The 21,565-nt window shown below is 40.5% G+C and overlaps 2 protein-coding genes and 1 non-coding gene across 3 annotated transcripts; 2 read left to right on the top strand and 1 right to left on the bottom strand.

Moving 5' to 3' along the window:
* Positions 1–398: 398 nt before the first annotated feature.
* LOC134796524 (uncharacterized) lies at positions 399–10,903 on the bottom strand. The gene is made up of 5 exons (XM_063768711.1): positions 10,701–10,903; positions 4,296–4,451; positions 3,498–3,593; positions 2,663–2,814; positions 399–601 (listed from the first exon to the last, which is right to left on the bottom strand). The coding sequence occupies exons 1-5, from the start codon at positions 10,713–10,715 to the stop codon at positions 427–429; spliced, it is 594 nt and encodes a 197-aa protein (XP_063624781.1). The 5' UTR covers positions 10,716–10,903; the 3' UTR covers positions 399–426.
* Positions 10,904–11,257: 354 nt separating this feature from the next.
* On the top strand, positions 11,258–11,423 carry LOC134796613 (U1 spliceosomal RNA). Its single transcript, XR_010144975.1, has one exon. It is a non-coding gene; the product is annotated as a U1 spliceosomal RNA (small nuclear RNA).
* A 786-nt stretch (positions 11,424–12,209) lies between these two features.
* LOC134796523 (uncharacterized) lies at positions 12,210–21,565 on the top strand. Its single transcript, XM_063768709.1, has 7 exons — positions 12,210–12,374; positions 12,654–12,839; positions 13,467–13,562; positions 14,310–14,518; positions 15,117–15,248; positions 15,460–15,616; positions 20,718–21,565. Exons 1-7 carry the CDS (start codon positions 12,342–12,344, stop codon positions 20,904–20,906), a joined length of 1,002 nt encoding a protein of 333 aa, XP_063624779.1. The 5' UTR covers positions 12,210–12,341; the 3' UTR covers positions 20,907–21,565.

Below are 21,565 nucleotides of genomic sequence, written 5' to 3'. Positions count from 1 at the left end.
GCCAAAGACCGATTAATCGGTCACAGACCACAGAGTAACATGGACCTACGTGCATATTCATAAAGTTCAATTTCAGGTTTGACAGGTGACGCGGCGTCCGAGTGACAGCTTTTGTGTTTGATACGGCGTCGAAAAGGTTAACAGTGGGCGATGGTGCGGTGACTGGGCTTAGGGATCAAATATACATCCAGAACTGGGGCAGCCTACGTACTTACTAGGGCTGAGAACTTAGAATCTATTCGCTATCCTACTCAACACAATATTTGGGGAAAATGATGGAAGAATGTTTGGTGTGGGGAAATAATGATAGATAGACAAGGAGCGTTTGTGAGTGGTGTGGTGTTGGGCTAGTTGCGGGGCGGAGATCATTATCCTGACAGTTACAATGAAAGCCAGTATTGGTTGTAACACTAGATATATTCCGATTCAGATAGACTTGGAGTGTTTGCGAGTGTTGTGGTGCTGGGCCAGCTGCGGGGCGGAGAAGGCGCGGCGTGGGGTGCGGGGCTGCGCGGCGGGGGGTGCGGGGGGCGGCGCCGGCCGCTGCAGGTAGTACCCGTGCGGGCCCATCTCGCGCCGCTGCCAGGGCGACGTCGTTATCCTGATATCAATGATAATTAGTTACATCCTTACTCAATAGTTCATTATCAGAACATACCCAGTCCCAGGGGTGTTTATGTTGTCTTCGAAAGGCTCAATTGGACGCATGCAATAAAGCTCTGCACCATGCGCATGCGCAGTGCGTGAGTGATTATTTTTTCTCCAAATTGCGCGGTAGTGGTGCATTCGTCACCTGGGCTTTAACACTGTGGCAAGGCTGTTTGCATAGTTTAGACACCATTGTTTTTTAGGATATGCCACTATACTGCCTAGAGGCAGCAGGCTAGAGTAGACTCTAGCCTCTCTTCTATAAGGATCAACTTTCGCTGTCTGTCCCTGAAAGCTTTGTGCTCGCAGGAGTAAGGAATAAGTACTTAACCCATTCATGGCCACGAACCGTTGAGCGTACACAATACGCCGGGCCACCATACAAACCGTTTTTAGCTAAAACGTATGACTCAGCTTATGGGTCTCGAGCCTGGCGCGCACGGTAAATAAATCGCCGCTTATGAAGCCGGCCAGTTGAACAGCATTATGCAACATTTTTACTAACCACCGTTTTTCTGTGCCTATGAATAAAAATAATATCTTATTGCAGTTTGGTTAGGCGGGTTGAAATTCCGGTAATCCATAGCCATATATGGTCACAAAATACGAAATCACTAAACAGCACAGGAGGAGTATAAAGTCGCCCACGAATTAATCGTGAATAAATAATATTTCCCATGTTACTCCAAAATACATCTCTAATAGGGGGGATGGGATGAATCACTTCTTGAACTCTTGTGACAAATACCACATGAAAGATAATACCGCCGCCGCCGCTCGGATGCATTCCTTGTTTATTGTCCAAGTGTGTCCGATAAGCTAACACCTGGTCGGTCATTTATCTTTGTTTTGGTAAACGCCATTATATTAGTAACAATATGGTAACAATAGAGAACTTGAAATGGATTATACTGCCCTGCTAAGCCAAAGAGCGCTATCTCAAAAGAAAATTCATTGCTAACTTATACTTTAGTTTCTATTACTGAGAATTCCATTTACAAAATCATTTGTTTTTGAGATTGGCTATTCGGCTTAGGAGGGCAGTATAGTACTTACTTTCTAATCTGCCGTAGAAACCACGATGTTTTAAAGAACTTATAAATATTTGTCACAAACTATTTGTAATACAATACATATTAGTTAGTGATGACTGTTTCAACTGCCTTGTTTTATATTGAAACGAAAAAAAATGAACCTTAACATCATTGTTAGTAGGTAATTGCCTAATATACAACGGATATACAACGATCACCAAATATTATGACATAAAAGTACAGTGGGAGAAAATCCTAGTTGCCTTACCCCTCATACAAAACAAAATATTATTATACTACGGTTTGGTTCCTACAAAATGTGGCTTACCATCATCCAAACAGTAATCGGTTGTAAAATGGTACAATATCAAACAGCTTCAACGTGAAATAAGCTTTAAAACCAGCCAATAAAGTTTAATTTAGCCTGCTACGGAAACATTAGTAGTTTTTACAAGTATCGCCAGGCCACGGTGACCCATACCTTGAGTCATGTCAATAAGTTCTGATATATATATATTTTTTGTATTTTTTAAATATGGATTTTTCTGTTTGCTTGCATCGCATATGTATCTAGAATTTCAGTATATTTACTATATTGCACTGATAGTAAACCAAACTTGAATATTCTAGACCCTGTTTTCATTAAAAAATACGTGTTTATAATTTTTTAACCTAATATACCTTATAGAAATGGTTGTTAGCTTATATGATACTTACGTTATTACATCAAATTACGTTTCGTTTAAGTTTAAATCAGAATTTATTCAAGACTCACATGTGAGTCACTGGCCCTGCGGAACTGTTTGAGCATGACCCATACGCTGAGTCGCTGGCCCTGAATGGGTTAATTATGTTTGCAAATCTTGGAAAAAAAGCTTGCCCTCTCTCGGAGTCACCTCCAAAGCTTGGATGCCACTGAGGTCATCAGTGTCGTTTAAGTTACAAGGCAATTTTAAGACTTATTTGGATTGCTGACGTACCAGATCATGAGCGGCGGCGGGCGCGGGCGCCGTCGGCCGCGCACGCAGGCCGCGAGGGGCACCACGCTGACGCACCACACGGCGCACTGCTGCAGCACGTACTTGTTGCGGGGGCTCCGGAAGTGCTCCGGTTCGTATAGTGCTGCCAAGGTCTGGAAACAAAACATCGTGAAAGTACGATCCAGATAGCAGGTTGAAATCAAATGGGGGAAAGGGAACTACCAGCAGGATTTTAAAAATAATTCTTAACCGTCATAATATACAAATGCTTAATATGGCTTTGCGTGATGTAAAATTCGTAGCGCTCGGTTCAGTTCCATCTAGCGAGTGTGTTATTACTGTTATTAGATAATTGTTTTGTATGTAACTATTTCCTAGGAACGAAAGTGTCCTATCCGATGAATGGATGAGGCTACTGCTCTTTTAAATATGATATCACACCGCAAGCAACATTCTTCGGGACACGACCTTCAGCGACGAAGACAACGACATGGATAATTGGTTTGACCAGACATCGGATTTTTGGGGACGAAATTAAATGAACTTTGAGCGATATACTACTGGTACATGGAAAAATCATCGAAAACTGAGTTTATCAATATAGTCTTGCCCAACCTACCATTAAACTTGCCCCCTGTACGGCTACCACCAGTTTTGACATTGACATAACGCTCACGTTTACGTAACTTACTTTCTATGCATCTCGCTCCCACTGGCATATTAGTGCAAGCGAGATGTACAGAAAGTAAATTACGTAGACGTGAGCGTTATGTCAACGTCAAAACTGGTGGTAGCCGTACTGGAACCGATATGTACAAACGTGGACAACTCATACTTCGTCGTAAGCGACGTCGACCAGCAGCTTCACCAGCCGCACCAGCACCACCCAGAAGTGCACGCTGTAGATCACCATCCACACGAACAGTAGGTGCTGCAACAATACGACAATTACTTAAACCGTCCGTGACTTATCATTATCAGGGGCCGTAGCTTAAGATGACAATCGTGTACCTATTGATAAACGCCGATCAAAAGTAAAAATGTATCGGGATGACAGATGCGAGGAAAAGTGACGTGATCATATAAGTAGGTACATACACCACCACATTACACACCACACCACATACACCGGCGCACCATTACATTATAAAGAGCGTATCTCGCACTAACTTCACAGTTTGGCGAGTTTTATGTTATTTATAAAATGTATTTTAGTGTATTATGAATAAAAAAAAAAAAAAAAAAAAAAAAATACATACACACCATAACATACACCACCACACATTACACACCACCGTTACATTGGCGCACCGACCATTGGGTTTCAATTATCAACAATTAGGCACCGGAATTCTTGTGGTCACGTAATATTGTGTAAGTACCTGTGGCCACGGTAAACTTTGTTTTTGTATGAGGCTTGGGCTCGTGCGTAGAGGCTCGATTCACAGGTTCGACCCTAACGTGGAGCTCGGCCTTCGGGCACCTCGAGTAGTGCTGTTAGCAATACTCTGACTACAACTACCTAACTGCCATCGTTACCGTTGCCATCTGGCCATCGTTGGACCTTATGTAAGTATTACAGTAAAGTGAGGTTCACGGATTGTCAGTTAACAGTGTAGACCATGGTACATACCTGCAGGGCCAACTCCCAGTAAGGCGCGCGCCGGAACATGCTGCGCCTAAACAGTATGACTAGAAGGCGCCGGGCAAGAGCCGCAGTGCCCGCCGCCCATAGTACAGTGGGTAGCGCCGACAGAGTGCCGGAGCCGCACTTGCACCACTCCAGCACCTACTCAGACAAACGTCGTTATAATCCATATAATACAACTAGATACAATGTCATGTAGACTTGCAATTTGTATTGGATGTAAGTATAGCTAACTTGCGATGTTTAACTTTCTAGAACAGAAAAGAAGTATGTTTTGTGCAGACAGTTTGAGGAACAGATTTTACAATACGTAACCTTTATTCTTTGTTAAAGGTTCGAGGTTTTGGAAAAAATGAAAAAATGCCACTCAGTATTAGGGTCATTCTCGCATTTCGTGCAAATCGGTATTATTTGCAATTTACCAAAAATGTGATGGTGTTTTCGAATATCTGTTAATGCAAGGTTGTAACATAGGACCTAAAGTATATTGGCCCGCCATGAACAATTCTAAAAAGGTGGTTATTTTCTTTATATTTACAATTGACCCCCACTATTTTCATTCCTCTCTGCATATAACGCGTGAAGTGTTAAACTTTGACCTCGATTTGAACCTTAAGATACTAAAAATAGAAAACTTGTTGTTGGTTCAGTAAACAAGTAATTTAGTTATGTTTTATATCCTATAATATTATACGCTAAGAAATTAACAATAAAACTATACAGCCTTATAAGTGATGGTCCAAGCAATTTCTTCATTACCGACGCGAGAAATGGATTAGCTATATTTTGCTATATAGCAAGGGTATATAGCACTTCCCGCGGATACAACACATTGTTCGTCAGTCAGTTGGCCGCGTGCTACCACAGCGGTCGTCCGTATGTTGCTTTTGACGAAAATACCTACGTTCTCTCGTGTCGGGAAGGAGTGTGGTTCAGATAAATCTTCATCGCCATCTAGTGATTTATACAGTAAGTACCAATTGTACATCATTAAAATTATACCTAATTGATGTGTTTTAGGGTTGCCTTTCGTGTGGCTTATTCCGCGAAACCAAGGTCTGATATCAACCGACCTAGGCGACGAAAACTTCCAAAACTTCATTCATATCTGTTTCATTCATTTCTTTTCCTTCAAATTTTGCCAGGGAAGGTAATGAACGAATTTAGAAGGTAATGGTAATGTATTTGAGGCAGTGCATTTAATGGAAAGAGGGTTAAGTTATTATAAATGGAATGTTGGTATAAGCATTTAAAACTGTATGTAATAATATATAGGGGAGCCCAACTGGTGATTTTTTGGATTTAACTAGAGCCCAGTAGATTAACATAATCTGCCGCTCTACATATAATACCAGACCGCACTCAAGGACTGTGCTGAGAAATTTGACACGTTACTAAGAGACTAAGTGAGTTGGAATCATTTGATACCTGTCGACGATAAGGTGTCGAGGAGAACGGGGCAAATGTTTGAAATAAAGGGCAGAAACTCTGCGATCATATATAACCATGGATACCGCCTTTAGGAACATTACCGTTCAAATTCTCGGGCCAAATTAGCACACATACACAATTACGCCTACATTCAAATAAGACGACGCGTTTACAGAGCCTGTAATCAAAGCTCGTAAACAAAATAAGAGTCATCTTTATTACACTAATGGTACATAGCTAAGTGTAGATGAAATGCATATAATGTCAATAACTACCAATCAGCGACATTAATCCGCTAATAACCTTCTTGCTGTACGTACTGGCCGCTGAGAGTTCGCGGTTCATATTTGATTAGAATATGACTTGGACAGGGATAGGTTTATGCCATACAGTGAAGAACCAGTCAAATAATTCACGTATAATAATTTAATGCAGATTAAAAGATAACTAGTTAAAATGTTGTTATGACATGACAGACTAACTCAACATAAGTAAATATATCATTGTTGTATAAATGCATTCCGCTATAATAAGTATTTTGTATATTTTATTATCAATCTGCATGGCAGTGCGAAGTCACGTTCAGGTATAGTCTGTCCGTTTTTCTAAGATCAAGTACGCCATAGTAAATGTATGGCGAAATTGATCTTAGAAATCGGACTGGCTATACAGTCTGCAAAATTTACATGGGTACACGAATCGGGTCAAAAATATTTGAACAGGCGGAGTCACAATAAATCCCCACTTTCAGTTCAGAATATTTTATATGTATATAGCCGGTCAAGCAAGTTTGTCAGTAGAAAAAGGTGCAAAATTAAAATGTTGTATAAGACCACAGCCGTTCGCGCGCTTACATTTCTAAATTTGCCGCTCTTATAATATTTTAAACTTTCGCGTTTTGAACACATATTAACTCACACGACTTATACGAAACGAAACTGATTTACGTCGGTAAATCAAGGTAATTGAATATAATTCGCGTTAGACCAGTCTATAATGTGAGTTAATATGTTTGCCGCTCTTTTCTACTGACGGAAATGGCTTGAGAGAGAACCTACATATATGTGACAGTAGAGGGTGGATTCAAATGATCAACATTTTCAGATAATGTGTGTATTTGTTAAATTAATTCAGTGAAAGCATGATAGGAAAAATGTATCTACATATAGGAGACCGGGTATGATTATCTCACGGGTTATATCTCATGAATAGAACATATTCTAGATATCTTGCCAGGCATCCACTCAATTTCATGTCTCTCTAATTGGACAGCTTTTTTCCATAGTTCTCTGCGAATAGCATCTTGTGGGAATCTGAATGGAAAGTAATGTAAAATGACAATACCAAATTTGATTATTAATTTGAAATAACTAGGTAGTTTTTTTATAGCTCCATCTCATGAAATAAAAAAGGAAAATACAAATCTGTAAGAAGGAATTTATTACTACATTTATAATTATATAGAAAATACCTAAACCAAACACAATTTAATAAAATAGTCTACTTCATTTAGCATAACACCATCCCTATTATCCTCGCAATTTAAAAAGTCGTATGTTGTTATGAAAGTCGTATGCAGTTGTTACGTTTTAGCTTAGCACGGTAGTATTGAAAACAAATCGTCATGTTTTTTCCAAATTCTACTGAAGTTATCTGTTTACTACAAGTGAAAAGTGATTCCACTGTCCTTGGTATGAACTAAAATAACTTCTGCACCACTTCACGACACATGAATATATTTTTAATTACAAAAAAACGTTGTTTTTATAAATCAATTTAGCCATTTGTCACTGACTGTCATCTCGGTGGTACTGAGATTGCCAATCGAGCAGTTTGTAAGTACCGCCTATCGCGGGGTAGTTTGCGTTGGGTCATAATTGAGCGGACAGAATACTTCCATGTATAGCATTTCGCTGGCAGAAACTACAGAAACATAAACACAGGCCGATAAGCAATAATAGTGCCTCCGCCGTCAAAAGCGACAATTCCCAATCCGTGCGTGATAAATCTCAGAAAACTGATACCAGCAGTAAAAAGCGGTGTAAAATCCCTCTCAGGGCGGTGGACCATCGCAAGTTCATCCATCTGTGGAATATAGCTTGAGGATCGGAGGACCTACGGGCATATCTGCTGTTATTCATGGTGCACTGTCGATGAACTTAAGCTCAAAGGGGACTCCAAGACTTTCAAAATAGGAGTACCCTCGACAATGTATGAATCCTGTTTATTTCCAACTATGTAGCCTGATAATCGTGGTCATTTCGTAAATCCAACGTCAATGGGAGTCAGACAAAAACCAACCAATAATACTTAGTTTCGGAATCCTGATTTGAAACCTTCACTGGATCTAATTTACCAAAGTGTAAGGGGGTCTTAACACCAAAGTAAGTTTTTCGGGCTTCTATGCTGTTGGTCCAGACTACTTAGGTACCTGCATATATCTTAAAGGGGTGTTTAGAGCATTTGAATGGTCCAATACACTCCATGCTTAATCTGGTACCTACTCTCCACAAGTACATATCCTCACCATTGGAAGATTTCACGGGTAAGACCGATCCCAAAGTCAAGGTATTCTTTTCTTTCAGCTTTAGCAAAGCTGTTTGAGTCCATACTCCATGGCACGTATGCGAAACAAGTGAAACCATTATTCCTGTGCAACACTCAGCATGGTTTCAGAGCGAAACGGTCTGTGAAAACTAACCTGACCTTGGTTGACACCATCTCAGAGCATCTGGATATGGGTATCCTGATAGACGTCCTGTATTATGATTTCCGAAAAGCCTTCAATCGTGTGGGTAACGATGTATTCCTACACAAACTAGACACTATTGGGTTTAATCCACATTTGCTTAACATTTTTGCCAGTTATCTGCGTGATCAACCGCAGTATGCAACGACCAGCATGGCCACTTCGTAACAGATCCGTACTATACTCGTTCTGGTGACAGCCAAGATTCAATCTTGGGGCCTTTCCTATTTGGAATAATGGTCAATAACCTGCCCTCGGTTATCCATAACGCTCGTTGTCTACTCTACGCCGACGATCTTAAATTGGTATATTGAGTTGAGAAGGAGGAGGATTGTAAGTTGCTGCAGGAGGATGTTTCATCTCTGTAACACTGGAGTCGGGATAACAAACTGACTTTCAATGCGGCTAAGTGTCAAGTGTGTAGTTTTAATCAAGCCCTATTTCCTACACATGCATTTTTTCTTGGACCTGAGCCAATAGACTCTTAGATCAATAGACTCTTGTAATAACAAGAGTCGTCTCAGTAAAGGATCTTGCGGTCATATTCGATACGCGGCTAACATTTCACGACCATATCAAAGCACTTGGTACTGTAGCTTCAGTAGATTAGGCTTTGTCACTCGCAACGTCAGAGAATTCCATGACCCTTGCCCCATAAAAGTTTTTTACAATGTTCTGGTCAGAAGCAAGTCGGAGGCGTCAGCATTAGCCTGGATCCCTTACGAGCCAACGTACATTCTACTATTGGAAAAGGTCCAAAAGAATTTCCTTAGGATGTATTACCAAAAAATATTTATTTTAGGAACCCTGAGCTTCATGTCTTTGGAGGTGAGGCAGAACTTAAGCCTACTACTTTTAGCTTGTTGGACTTTTCGTGGAGACTCTGGCTGCCTTGAACTAGTAGAGAGGCTTGTAAGACTTTATGTACCGGACATTAGAAATATAACCCTTAGGCTTCTCCTGGTGCATCTCCTGTTGACTCATGAGTGCTTGAGATTTTGCGAGTTTATGGAGCTACGGTGGATGGATTGGCAGTCGAGTGTATTTGGATGTTAATTTTAAATTAAAGTATGTAGTTTCTCAGTGTGTTGGTGACAAGACTGATGTAGTGCTGTGTAATCATTAAATAAATAAACAATACGAAATACGTCTTCAATCACGTAAATTGTGCTTGACAATCGCTACAAGCTAGGTGGTAAATCATAAGTCGCGATTGTCAAGCCGGAGTATTTGTTAAGTCGGCTTGATCGTCTGCACAGCGCTTAAGACACGTTATTTTAATGTTGTTCATTATATTAATGGTGTTAATTTTCGTTAACAAAAGTGTTTTTATTGCGATTTCATAAGTTTGTTTCATTACCCTCCACTGATAAAATTACCATCCATGCCCATTTCATAACCAGCGCGTAGTTCATTACCACCAGTCTTATTAAATGAAAAGGAATAAGGTTACGAAGGTGCCTTTAGCATAAAAGTGTCAATAAATGAATCCACAATGCATGAAAACCCAAAAATTTACCATTTAAAAGAAAATTTACAAATCGAGAGAACATCACCGATTTGCACGAAATGAGAGAACGACCCATTAGTAACTACAAAGTACACATCTAGACTATCTAGAGTGTGTGCTACTACTGAGTGGCATTTTTCCCAGACACTATTATAGAGTATAATTTCGAAAAATTCTACTTTTAAGGTTCAAGTCCAGATTAGTTCCAACTTCGCTTAGCGCAGCGGGCCGAAAGTTGACGGTTTCCGGCCGGACGGCAAAAAAAGCATACCTATTGCGGTGTAAGTATGTACCTACGTATACCTAGTTACTGAATAGTGTTGTGAGTTAAGTAGGGCAGCTGAGGAAAATTACTTTTTTTACGATTTTAAAAAGTATGGAGAAGTAGCAGTACTTTTAGCCTTAAAATCTCGAGAATTTAATTCATAACTCGCAATAGCAGGCGTGGCTCACTCCGCGATTTCGTCGCTTTGCTACAGGTAGCTAAAAGTACATCCGTTACACACCAATTTTGGTGGCTAGCCATGAGCCGCGCGTGGCGCTGTCGCCACCTAGCGGCCATATCTGTCCTGATCGTAACAGACGCGCGTTTTGTTAGAGAGTGAGTCTTCTGTACCTAGTACTATTATTTATTCTGTGGCAATAGGAAAGTATTTACACAAGCATTTGTGAGAAGCGTGATGAGTGGTTGAATACTTGCCTCGTCAACAATCATTTTGGACGCACTCACACGGGCTATCAAGAAACTTTACAGGGTTTGGTAGAGACCATACTTGTTTATTATCTTTTATCATTGATGTTTACTATCATTAATTTTGTGGAACAATTAAAACATAGAAATAATGTTTTCGTTTATGTCACCATGGTAGATGGCGACTTTTGAGTGACGTCTCGAAGACGTAATCGTTGACTTTACATGACGTAGTATTTCGTAGGTTTCATGAAAAAAGTTTTTACTATAGGTACCTACCTATAAAATAATATAGGTACTCGTACTTCCGATTTGTTGACATACTCTTTAATTTCCTTAAAGTTCAATAATAACTACGAATTGCAGATTCCAACCCAATCATAATGGAACCATCGTTACAATATTTATAAGACAAGTTATCATTACAAGAAAATTATTTTTCAAAAGCTTTACAAAACCAAAACTCACTCCTCAATTGCCCGTTAGATGTCGCTAGACCGAAAAGTAAATGGCGCTATTAAGATTTTTCCGCGTCCGCATATAAGGGCTGGTGGAGCTTACTCGTCATACTAACCTTGCGCAGGGTGTACCGTGATCATGTAGGCGGTTGCCCCAGGCCCGGGCCGGCCATTGCACTGCGGCTGGATGAGCTCGGCCTGTGACTATTCCTCGTGGATATGTCGTGCGTGTAATTTTTGGTAGTTGGACTTGCGCGTCGCGCGCGCAGTCCTTGATAAACTCAAGAATCAATGTAGGGACAGTCGTACCGTCCCATTGCCCCAGGCGTACAATTGTCCCATGCCTAAACCGATGCTGGAAATATAGAGGTAGGGAGCACCGTATCAGGAAAACCTGGACAGAAAAGGGAAGCGAACAATATCGGGTAAAGATTAGATGACACAGTTAACCCAGTTATAGTGATCTGATGAGGCTTTATTATGACCATGTACAGTCAGCAAATAATGATTTCCAAAGTAACCAAATATATCGTATCATCGTATCACACATTTCTTACCATAGAAATAAATAAGGATGTGCCGATACATTTGGCCACTTACAGTCAAGTATACGATAGGTAAAGCCCCGCATTCGTCCGCCTCGTTGGGTAGGATTGTGTATGGGGGTTGCGGACTACCAGCCGTCCTACCGTTTAGCCGTTTGTAGGACGGCTGGTAGTCCGCAACCCCCATACACAATCCTACCCAACGAAGCGGCCTACAAGGTAGGAGTGTGAATGGGGGGCTTAACAAAAATGTGTAGGTACCTAAACCATAAACTTACCGACGATAAAATAAAATAATACCTACGCGCCTTATTCTTTTCGGGAACCCAGTAATAACATGTTTTCGCCGATTATCATGATTCCGCCGATTATTCAGAGCTTTGGAGATTTTGGAGTGATGATCTGATAATAATGATAATATTGTTCAAAATTAAAACCATAAACACACCTTACTAACCTACATAAATAACAAACCAACTAGATTTAATATTCATTTAATATCTACGTTATTGACACAATCACGACAATCTGGCACCAAGAGTCACTTAAAATGTCAAAGAAACTGTAAAAACATGGAAATGGAAAGATTGGGAAATGGTAAATTGTGAGTGATGTCGATATTACTGCAGCGCCGGCTCCGCTGACGCATGGCGAAGACTGTCAGCTTCAATGCCAACTGTGTGAGTATCTTCTGGTGTCAATGTACCTACACTTTATCTTGGTGATCAACCCGGATAAGGCTTACACGGTGCGAGAACTCGTATGAGTTACATTGCCGACTACTGTCTAAGATACGTTACAACTTATGCCGCAATGTAGCGAAATGCGAGTTCTCTATCCGTCTCAATGAGTCTAAAGGCACTTCCCTGCACGTCCAAGCCTGTGAAATCCGACCTGCCTCTGACTCTTCTTGTACCTATATAGTCTGTAACAATATATAATGATGATGGTTGTCACAGAACCTGAGTGACTCGTACTTGGAGGACGCTGCCAAATGGCTGAGCTGCAATGGCGAGGTGTGGGGCATGGGGCCCACGGCCCTGTTCACGGCCGCGGCCGCGCTGTTCTTGCACCACGAGCTGCAGGCCTCGCTGTTTGGCCCTGGGGACCATCCGAATGTGACAATGCTGGAACACATTCTCGTGGTAAGCTGTCTCTTTCTTTCGATTCAGTCCGTAGAGGCTCTATTTGCAAAAACCAGACCTTTAGTTTGGTTAATGCTTGAGAGCGCCATTTTGGCCTGTTTAGCGTGCATATTCTGTAGACGCACTGCTTGGCCTCCTTTTGCACCTGCTAGTGGAGTGGTATAATGTCCAGCAGTGCATCTAGGGCCGCTCCCGGTGTCGAGGAGAAGACGCCTGTTACTGTTAAACAAGCCGTGTGTTGCAGGCTGTTTAGAGTTTCTATTGCCGTCTGTTGGCTGGTTTTGTTTGTTACACCACTATTACAGTCTTGCTCGGATTAATGGACAATTCATTTTCTCTACACCATTTGAATATCGTGTTTAGAGTGTGGAGGCAAGGGCCTTTGACGATGACTACAAGGTCGTCGGCATATCCTTGTGTGTCAAAGTCTTGGCCTGACATAATTGCAAGAAGTTGGTCCACTGCTAGGGTCCATAATAATTAATAACGATGGTATCTAGGACTGCTCGAGCAGCGTGCTAACTCTGCTACGCGTATTCAGCTGCTCTGAGTTTACCCGAGTGCCGAAGGAACGATCGATCGCAATCACCTTTATCCACTATAGTAACGTGCTTGCTCTGTCGATAGACCGCCATGGTGGTGGGCACGCTGGCGCTGATGGTGCACATCTGGGTGTGTCTGATGCGGTTCTTCCAGTACTACCTCGACACCCTCATTAGAGATGTGAGTATTATAATTCCTGAATATTTAAATGCGCAACGAATGCAATCCTATCCTACAGTAACACGACACACCCAATACCATGTCAACTGTTGTTGTTTTGTAAGACCTAAAGTACCTGCGGTCATAGTCATAAGTCATATATTTATTAAAAAAAAACAATACAGGTAATAGGTATTGTGTTTGAAATACATGTCTTAAAACTAAAATTATTAAACACTTAAATAAAATGTAAAGATAATAATATATCCTAAACCTTAAACATTATCATTAATTTCATAACGTTATCACGTTACCGCTTTGTGATGCAAGTAGCTATTAGTTTGGGTGTCCATGCACCATGGTTGCGCTAAACGTGTCTATACAAACAGAGGTATAACTACACGCAGCGCAAGTTTTAGATAATTTCCTCTATGCCTGACGACTTGTAGAGCCCTAATAATGCGCTGTTGAATATACCCTGATGGGCGCTTAATAGCTGGACCTTGGTCCCTTTTAGCTTTCCGCATCACAGAGCTAGGATCCACCGTGTTTCACATGTTGCAGTACCCCAACGCATTCTTAGAGATTACGATAGCGAGGCGTCAATTGCGTTTCGATCACTGCGGAGCGTAAGCGATTGGCATGTCGGCTACGCGGCCTGGTGAGGTCCTCACAGACAGAATTAGCTGCCCAGGGCCCGCTGACCTAGTTCATTCGGTAGCAGCAGACACAGACCCACATCTATCGATACCGTGTCATATGTTTCAGAGCCCCAACGTCCTACTGGAGATGACGACCGCGGGCCTGCTGGGGTCCTCGCAGCCAGAACTGGCTGCCCTCGGCCCGCTGACCCGGTTCCTCCGGCAGCAGCAGCCTCAGATCCACATCACGCTCTGCTGGCTGCTGGCGCTGTGCTACGCCGATTACATCAGGAAGCATTACAGCACGAGATTCAATATGCCGTATTTGGAACAGTGGTTGGTGTGCATCTAACCTTGATTTATAATCAGTGTATAAGTAGATACCTACCTACCGTATCTTTGATGTTTGTAACTCTTCTTGATGGTGTTGGAAAACTAATTGATTCCTTATTGATTACTGTCTATGTTACTCACGACACAACATTCCTAAAACGGCAACTCGTAAAACTAATAAGTATATACATAGCTACAAACATATACGGTAGGTAGGTGAACCATCGGTGGATGGTTAGTTGAGAGTAGTACATTAAAATTGTCGTTGAAATTGCATACCCATAGTAACTATTTGTAGACCTGCAAAGTGACTTGGTGACATTATCAGTACCCTGCAGAGGCCATTTTTCGAACAGTATATTGGACTTAAAATACTTATTTTATTCTTCATTCATTGCTTATTCTTATTTCATTGCTGTCATGGAAGCATACGATTCTAATAAGCATACGAAGTTAATTCGTGGACCAATAATCGAGTAAGGTCCGAGAAATTAATCCTTATCCTTAACTTTGTTATTGGCAGGGATTCATTCTTATCTAGTACACAGTCCAAGAAATGGATCCCTGTCGTTAACCTACGTAACTTTTCAATGGTTTGAAGGCAAGGGGAACTGCACGCGATGGCGGAACGGCGCGCTCGCGGCGCTCTATCGGCAGCGCACAGTTTCGCAGAGGGAGTGCGCCAGCGGCTCCGGGGCCTTGCACCACCGCCGCCAACTAACGAGGCCCATACGTAAGACTCACAATAGGCCTTTTAGTGAACAGTCTGCACACGGTTCACAATTCGTGTCAATGTTTATAAATAAAATAATGGGATATGTCTCCCGCTTTTTAACTTTGCTGAAGAACGCAACGAATATTATGTTATGTTACGAGACCATATATAGTATTTAGACTCGAGTTACTAATATGCTCTGCTATAGGCATTATGTTGTCCACTAGAGTATCACGTCGGACAAAAGCTCGCGGACTGCCCTCAGCAGATGCGGCAGCTCGGCGCTGGGAGGCCGTTGCCGAGCCAGCGAGGCCGAGGTCTGTGTGCACAACGAACGTACAGCCATCGACACCGAGGACTTACAGAAGCTTAGAGCGTATATCAAGGTATGTGGCGCGGGGCCTCTGCAAGGCCGAGGTCTGCCTTTGAAAACTTTCAGACAAATATATATTTTAACTTTTACAGACGCTTGCTTGCTTAGCCATACATAGCTACTGGTCCTTCCACAGACTTAAATATACCATAGATGACGCAAATGCATCTACTTCGCGTGTCCGAAACTCCGAACCCGGACCAAGCGTCGAGGTTGGCCGTCACTATTGACATTCCACGCGCGCCAGTTGTGGCAGCCGGTTGTCCGTAAAAAAATAAAAAATGCCTCGTTGCGTGGTAATTAACTGCAACAACCCAAAAATTGCAAGCACCCAAGGGCAAGGACATATTTCCTATCACAGAGGTAAGTAATTTTAAAATGATATTATGCGTAAATTCATTTTAAAACAATTTTTTAAGTTGTGATTCCAATAATATACCTAAGTAACTATAGATTAACGTTACAAAACTATATTTACATTACATTGCGCGTTTGCTTTGAGCGTTTGATCTGACGTTGTAAGTTAAGAGACGATAAATATCGGAACCTAGCGATACTGTCGCGCATCGCTTCGACTTCGTGGTACAGGCCGTTTATTATTCGTCTGTCAAATTTAGCGACTAGTGTTGTTCGTGCAACCGATCGCTTGAAATAATCGATTTTAATCGATATCGGACACATGAATGATATTAACTATTAAAAAAAACTATTAGTAGTTATTGATAAAAAAAACATGTCCTAATTTTACACGACACCTTTAAAAAGAAGTGTAATTTAACCACATACGATTATGTGTCTGCCTATACGTTTAGTAGGGTTATAAATTTCTATTGTGTTAAAAAACCTTTCATTACTTTTGTTTTACACATGATCCAGTCATAGATTTTGAAAATACCAGTTTCATTGAAGGGAAAAGTTGAGGGAAGAAGATCATTCGTCTGTTTTTATCATTCGTCTGTCTTTATCATTCGTCTGTCAGAAAATCGAAGTCATTCATGACAATCGATTTGTGATTTTTGGCGTGGTTCGCGGGGGAGCGGGGAGTGAGCGAGCGAGACCGCAGATATAAAATCTATGAGTATGAGCAAGACAGTTGAATCGTAGCTGGGCAGAAGGCATCGGTGTCTTTGAATCGGTTAGGATTTCCCATCACTAAATTGCGGCTGTGACGCCACAGTAGGTGGTAAAAAGTTGGCACGCTTGGTTTCAATACAAATCGTGATATTTGCTTCATCTATGGTATATTTAAGTCTGTGGGTCCTTCCTTACTACAGTCGTCGTATTCTATCCCTTCGTTTGTCATTTTGCATAAAGATCTAAAACAGTAAGTATTTAGATGTTTTTTTCTGACCTGTTTTGTTATGAATATGAATGTTATTCAATTCAATTCAATTCAATTCTTTATTGCAGATAACAAATGATCCATATTAAATTAAAATTATTAAAATTACGTACACAAGTAAAAAAAAAACAATAAATAGGAACACATAAAAATGATTAAAATTAAAAATTAAAATAATAAGTCTTACACAAAATAGAAAAAGGCACATTTTAGAATTAAAAACACAAAATAAATAGTGAATAGAATCAGGCGTTACTTTGCGGAAATCCATATTAATTAAAACTAAAATATTACTTTGCTAATCCGCGAAAAGATAACGTGCTAGTCAATCAGTGCTAACCCGTTATACTTACTTGCGTATTTTTACATGCAATTAATATTCCCACCCTCCCACCGCAAAAATAAATACGCAAATAAATATAACAAACCACCACCAAAAGAATAATACTCGACACGTGTTTCGCCTCTCTACGAGGCATCCTCAGGAGTTGTTGACGGTCTGACGCCCGGCAACGGAAAACAAAATAAATAATAATAATAGTTAAAATTCAGTCAATTATTTACATGCAAACTATTCCAGTGTTTCGCTATGATGGGGGAGTCCAAACTGCTAGCAACATGGAGTTATAAGAAGGAGTGAACTGTCACTTTTTTTGCCATACTAAATTGAACCTTATCACAGAGCCAGAAAGACGTCCGTACCAGTACAGAGAAAACGGTCCACTTGAGATAGCAAAGGTGGGCCGCGGTGTCTCACTCGCACATGTTGCCAATGTTAAAAATATACCATTGTGGTAGTATTTATATCAATATACTATTGAAACTAACCTTGGTATTTACCTTCTTATATTATTTAAGTGCTATATTCAGAGTACGGTTCTGATATCTTTTAGGAAATATTATAAATATATATAATTATGATGTCAATATTATTAACTGATTTAACCAAGCATGTGCACAACAATAAAAAACACTAATTTTGATATGGTAGACATTGTAGTAGTAAGTTTGAATATTAATTGGTATCCCTAACCTGATGACATATTTACAAAACACGTGAATGCAAAATTTCTTAAAAATGGTGAAGAAATGTTGCGTTAAAGGTTGTGGGAGTGAAATAATTTCTAATTGTGTAATATCGTTTCACAAGGAAGCCACAATTATTACATTTTACGATAAAAATACAAGTTAGACATTGTCAAACTCATTAGGGTGACCATGATGTCGGCACGATGTGAACCAGTTTTACCACTTCCTTTATGGTTTTACACAATTCTTATTACGTACTTAAACGTAAGTTTTCATAAATAGGTATGTATTTATTTCGGCATGTTTAAATTGGTGAAATGAGAGCCAATACAGAATAAATAATTGCAAAAATTGAAATCCAAAGTCCTTAAACATTACAGACACATTTATAAATTGTTATAATAATAAAAAAACACATAGATAATAAAAGAAAAATAGAAGTTTATCGTAATTTACTGACTTTTGGGACGATACCAGAAACGTTACTGGGAATTTAGCCCTCATAAGCACGAGCGCTTTTTCAACGCGCGTTACAAAAGGGGTTGAATCCGTTCACATGCTAAATTCGATTTAACGACCAACGCTTAAAGTCGAAAAAAAAAAACAAGGCTTGATAAAAAGCGCCACCACCATCGTGTGAACAAATACACATGTTTCCATTTGTTTCATTCTAACGCGCGTTGAAAAAGCGCTCGTGAGAATGAGGGCTTACCCTCTTTGGAAAATTTACTGGGAACGGCACATCACTAGTTTCTTTACATTTCACGACTCTTCTCTTTTCGCACAGATGGCCTACCACAGTGAACACCGAAGTTCGCAAATTACGGGCATCTTTCTCTTTTACTCAATAAAGGAGTAATTACAGTGACAGAGAAAGATGCTCGCAATTTGCGAACTTCGGTGTTTGTGGTTTTCGGTGACGCCGAAATAATTTTTAGCTTGTAAGATTTTTACTATTGTACGTATGTTAGTTTGTAAGGTATGTATCTATGGGCCTTAGTCGCCTGATAATAAATGATATTTATTTTTTTAATTTAATTTATGCTCCAATGACAAGCGTCCTAGTTAAAAACTATAACAAACGGGCGTAGCGGATCCACGCGACCCTGAGGCAGTGGCGGATTTGCTCTAAGGCCGAGTAGGCCCGGGCCTAGGGTCAATCAATTAATCAATCATTTATTTATTTCTTTGAATGTGGTACATTAAAGATGTAATAACAGAATTTTGTTCAGCACATCCTGCCTGAATAGGCATAGAAATAGTGAGTCTTACCTAAACTGCATGCAAGTAATGATTATGTACATTAAAATTTAACATTAAATTATAAGTAATATCAAAAATATAAATCATAGAAGTCACAAGTAAACATTAATTTCATTCATTATAAGCAATATCAAAAATATAAATCATAGAAGTCACAAGTAAACATTAATTTCATTCAATAAAAGTATACAAATAATTAATAATTCAGGTAGTCAAATAATTGGTTCTACGTCAAATAATAATATAATAATAGTCAAGCCTAGTTTAACTTGTTAAGGAGCTTCTAGGAACTCTTTTATTGAGTAAATACATTTATCGATCAAATAGGTAGTGAACAGCTTCTTAAATCGATGAACCGGGAGATTTCTCATATGTATCGGTATTTTATTAAATATTCTTGGTGTCATTCCAAAGAAACTATTTCGCATTAATGCCGTTTTCATAGGCTGAATGTATAACTGTCCCTCATATTGAGGGCGTATTGGCTGATTACGTCTCTCTGATACACTTGTAAACAAATGTGGATTTCGTGGCAGTCTATATGATGGGTGCTGAGAAAGGGGCGTCTAGTGCTTGCTACAGGGCCTGGGGCCTAGGACTGCAAATACTGTAAATCCCCCACTGCCCTGAGGGCCTACCCCAAACCACTTTCGACATTTTGTCTCTCTGTCGCACTTGTAAATTCGTACGTAAGTGTGACAGAGAGGCAACACGTCGAACTTGGTTCGCGGTAGACCCTCTGGTTCTGTCACCATATCTGTCTCTCTATCTCTCTCACTCATACCCGTGTCTTGACAGACGTTACGGCGGACGACATTCCTGACGATCCACCATGTTCGTGGTCCAGTGCGCCTATTAGCAACAGCTTTTAGAACAACTAAATTAAGTGCCTAAGGTTGTGTGAAGCGTTTTACAGAAGAGAAAAAAAACTATATCCATCCCTTTTCAGGCCATAATACTAGTACAGCGAAAATACAGTATGATTCTCTATAACTATGCACGAATAAGAAAAGATCCTGGCCAAACTATATATTCAATGTTATCCTAATATCCCACATACATATGACTTATGGTCACCCTAATTAGAAAGAGATGCAACGGCCCACCTTGACTTCTCATGTGGACACACTTTTTGGCTAATGTACTCTGTCCGGTTTACTCTCTAGGTCCGTGGCTAGCAATCACACTCAGAATGCCGTTGTTACTCTCACGCACACGGCGCATCATGGAGGCATGATGAATGGTTATGATACAACTTTGTCACGTAGGGTTAGGGTAGGATGTTTGATACGTGCACCAAAAAGCGTGACAATCGTACCAATCCATTATTGTAAGATGATTAGATATCATTATTACATTGTAATCCGCAGCGCTGTGTTGTATTCATCAAGTGGATACAAACACAAATCAGCAACGATAGTCGTCCCCTAATTAAATTAATTAAATTAGTATGTTAATCATCGGATCGCCCTGTTTGCAGGCGACGCGGTGCGCATGCGGCGGCGGCGGGACATGCAGTACACGAACATGTTCACTCACACCGACTCGCACGCCCTCAACACCTGCTGCAGACGCAGTTCAGTCGGTCAGTGAGTCGTGTGGCGTCCGATCCAACACTACAGTGTCCTTCGCACAATCTCTCGAGCGGAGACGGAGCAGCATATGGTAACAAGGTCACTAGGTGGCGGTGGCAGCATGTTACGACCATGTTCGACCACGCCACCTACGCCCCCGTCTGCAGTTCAGTCGTGTGGAGGTGTATCTGGCGCGAGATTTGTACTGAACTTTCATAGAAGAGCCGCGCCATCTTTCGTGACTCGACTTTTAAGAGCGGGTGTAGATCAGATCAGGCCTGCTTAACTGTTTCTGGTGTTGATTGTACCTATAAGGTGGACTATTGCAGAATGTGAAGTTTTAATCTTATTGGATCATGTGCTTTCATTTCTTCGATGACCTTCTATGTAATAAATGTAGTAATTTTGAATGATTATTAAGCTTTTTAGGATGTTTTTCTGCCTTTGCCGTCATATATCATATTTAAAAACGTCACTCTGTCACGCAACTCTGTCATGATATGCGTTGCGTAAGTATATAGGTAGATTTAAAGCTACTTGAAGGCACTAAGGTCATCAAAATTGTAAGACTTGTAGAACTTCTTGGCGTGGCGACATTCAATATGATTTAAACGTTCTTGTCGTGTCCAAAGATAAATAACCTCTTAATTAAGTGGATACTCGAATCGAAATGAGGTTTGGTTGGTTGATAATAAGGATCTGCGGTGTCTATTTAGGCACATTTGAATTAAATTAATAAATGATGTACAGGATA

Source organism: Cydia splendana, chromosome 13 (genome assembly GCF_910591565.1).
Source record: "Cydia splendana chromosome 13, ilCydSple1.2, whole genome shotgun sequence".
Classification (NCBI taxonomy): Eukaryota; Metazoa; Arthropoda; class Insecta; order Lepidoptera; family Tortricidae; genus Cydia; species Cydia splendana.
Note: the sequence above shows the minus strand (reverse complement) of the source record. Positions and strands in the feature narration are given on the sequence as shown.

What these genes read in the sequence shown, in the direction of transcription:
- LOC134796524 (XM_063768711.1), bottom strand. An exon ending in TCGACGTCGCTTACGACGAA is followed by an intron (nt 2,815 to 3,497) that starts GTATGAGTTGTC and finishes TTTTGTTTCCAG; the next exon opens with ACCTTGGCAGCACTATACGA. An exon ending in CCGCCGCCGCTCATGATCTG is followed by an intron (nt 602 to 2,662) that starts GTACGTCAGCAA and finishes CATTGATATCAG; the next exon opens with GATAACGACGTCGCCCTGGC.
- LOC134796523 (XM_063768709.1), top strand. Translation starts at nt 12,342, where the DNA reads ATGGCGAAGACTGTCAGCTTCAATGCCAACTGT. An exon ending in TCGACACCCTCATTAGAGAT is followed by an intron (nt 13,563 to 14,309) that starts GTGAGTATTATA and finishes CATATGTTTCAG; the next exon opens with AGCCCCAACGTCCTACTGGA. An exon ending in CCAACTAACGAGGCCCATAC is followed by an intron (nt 15,249 to 15,459) that starts GTAAGACTCACA and finishes TGTCCACTAGAG; the next exon opens with TATCACGTCGGACAAAAGCT.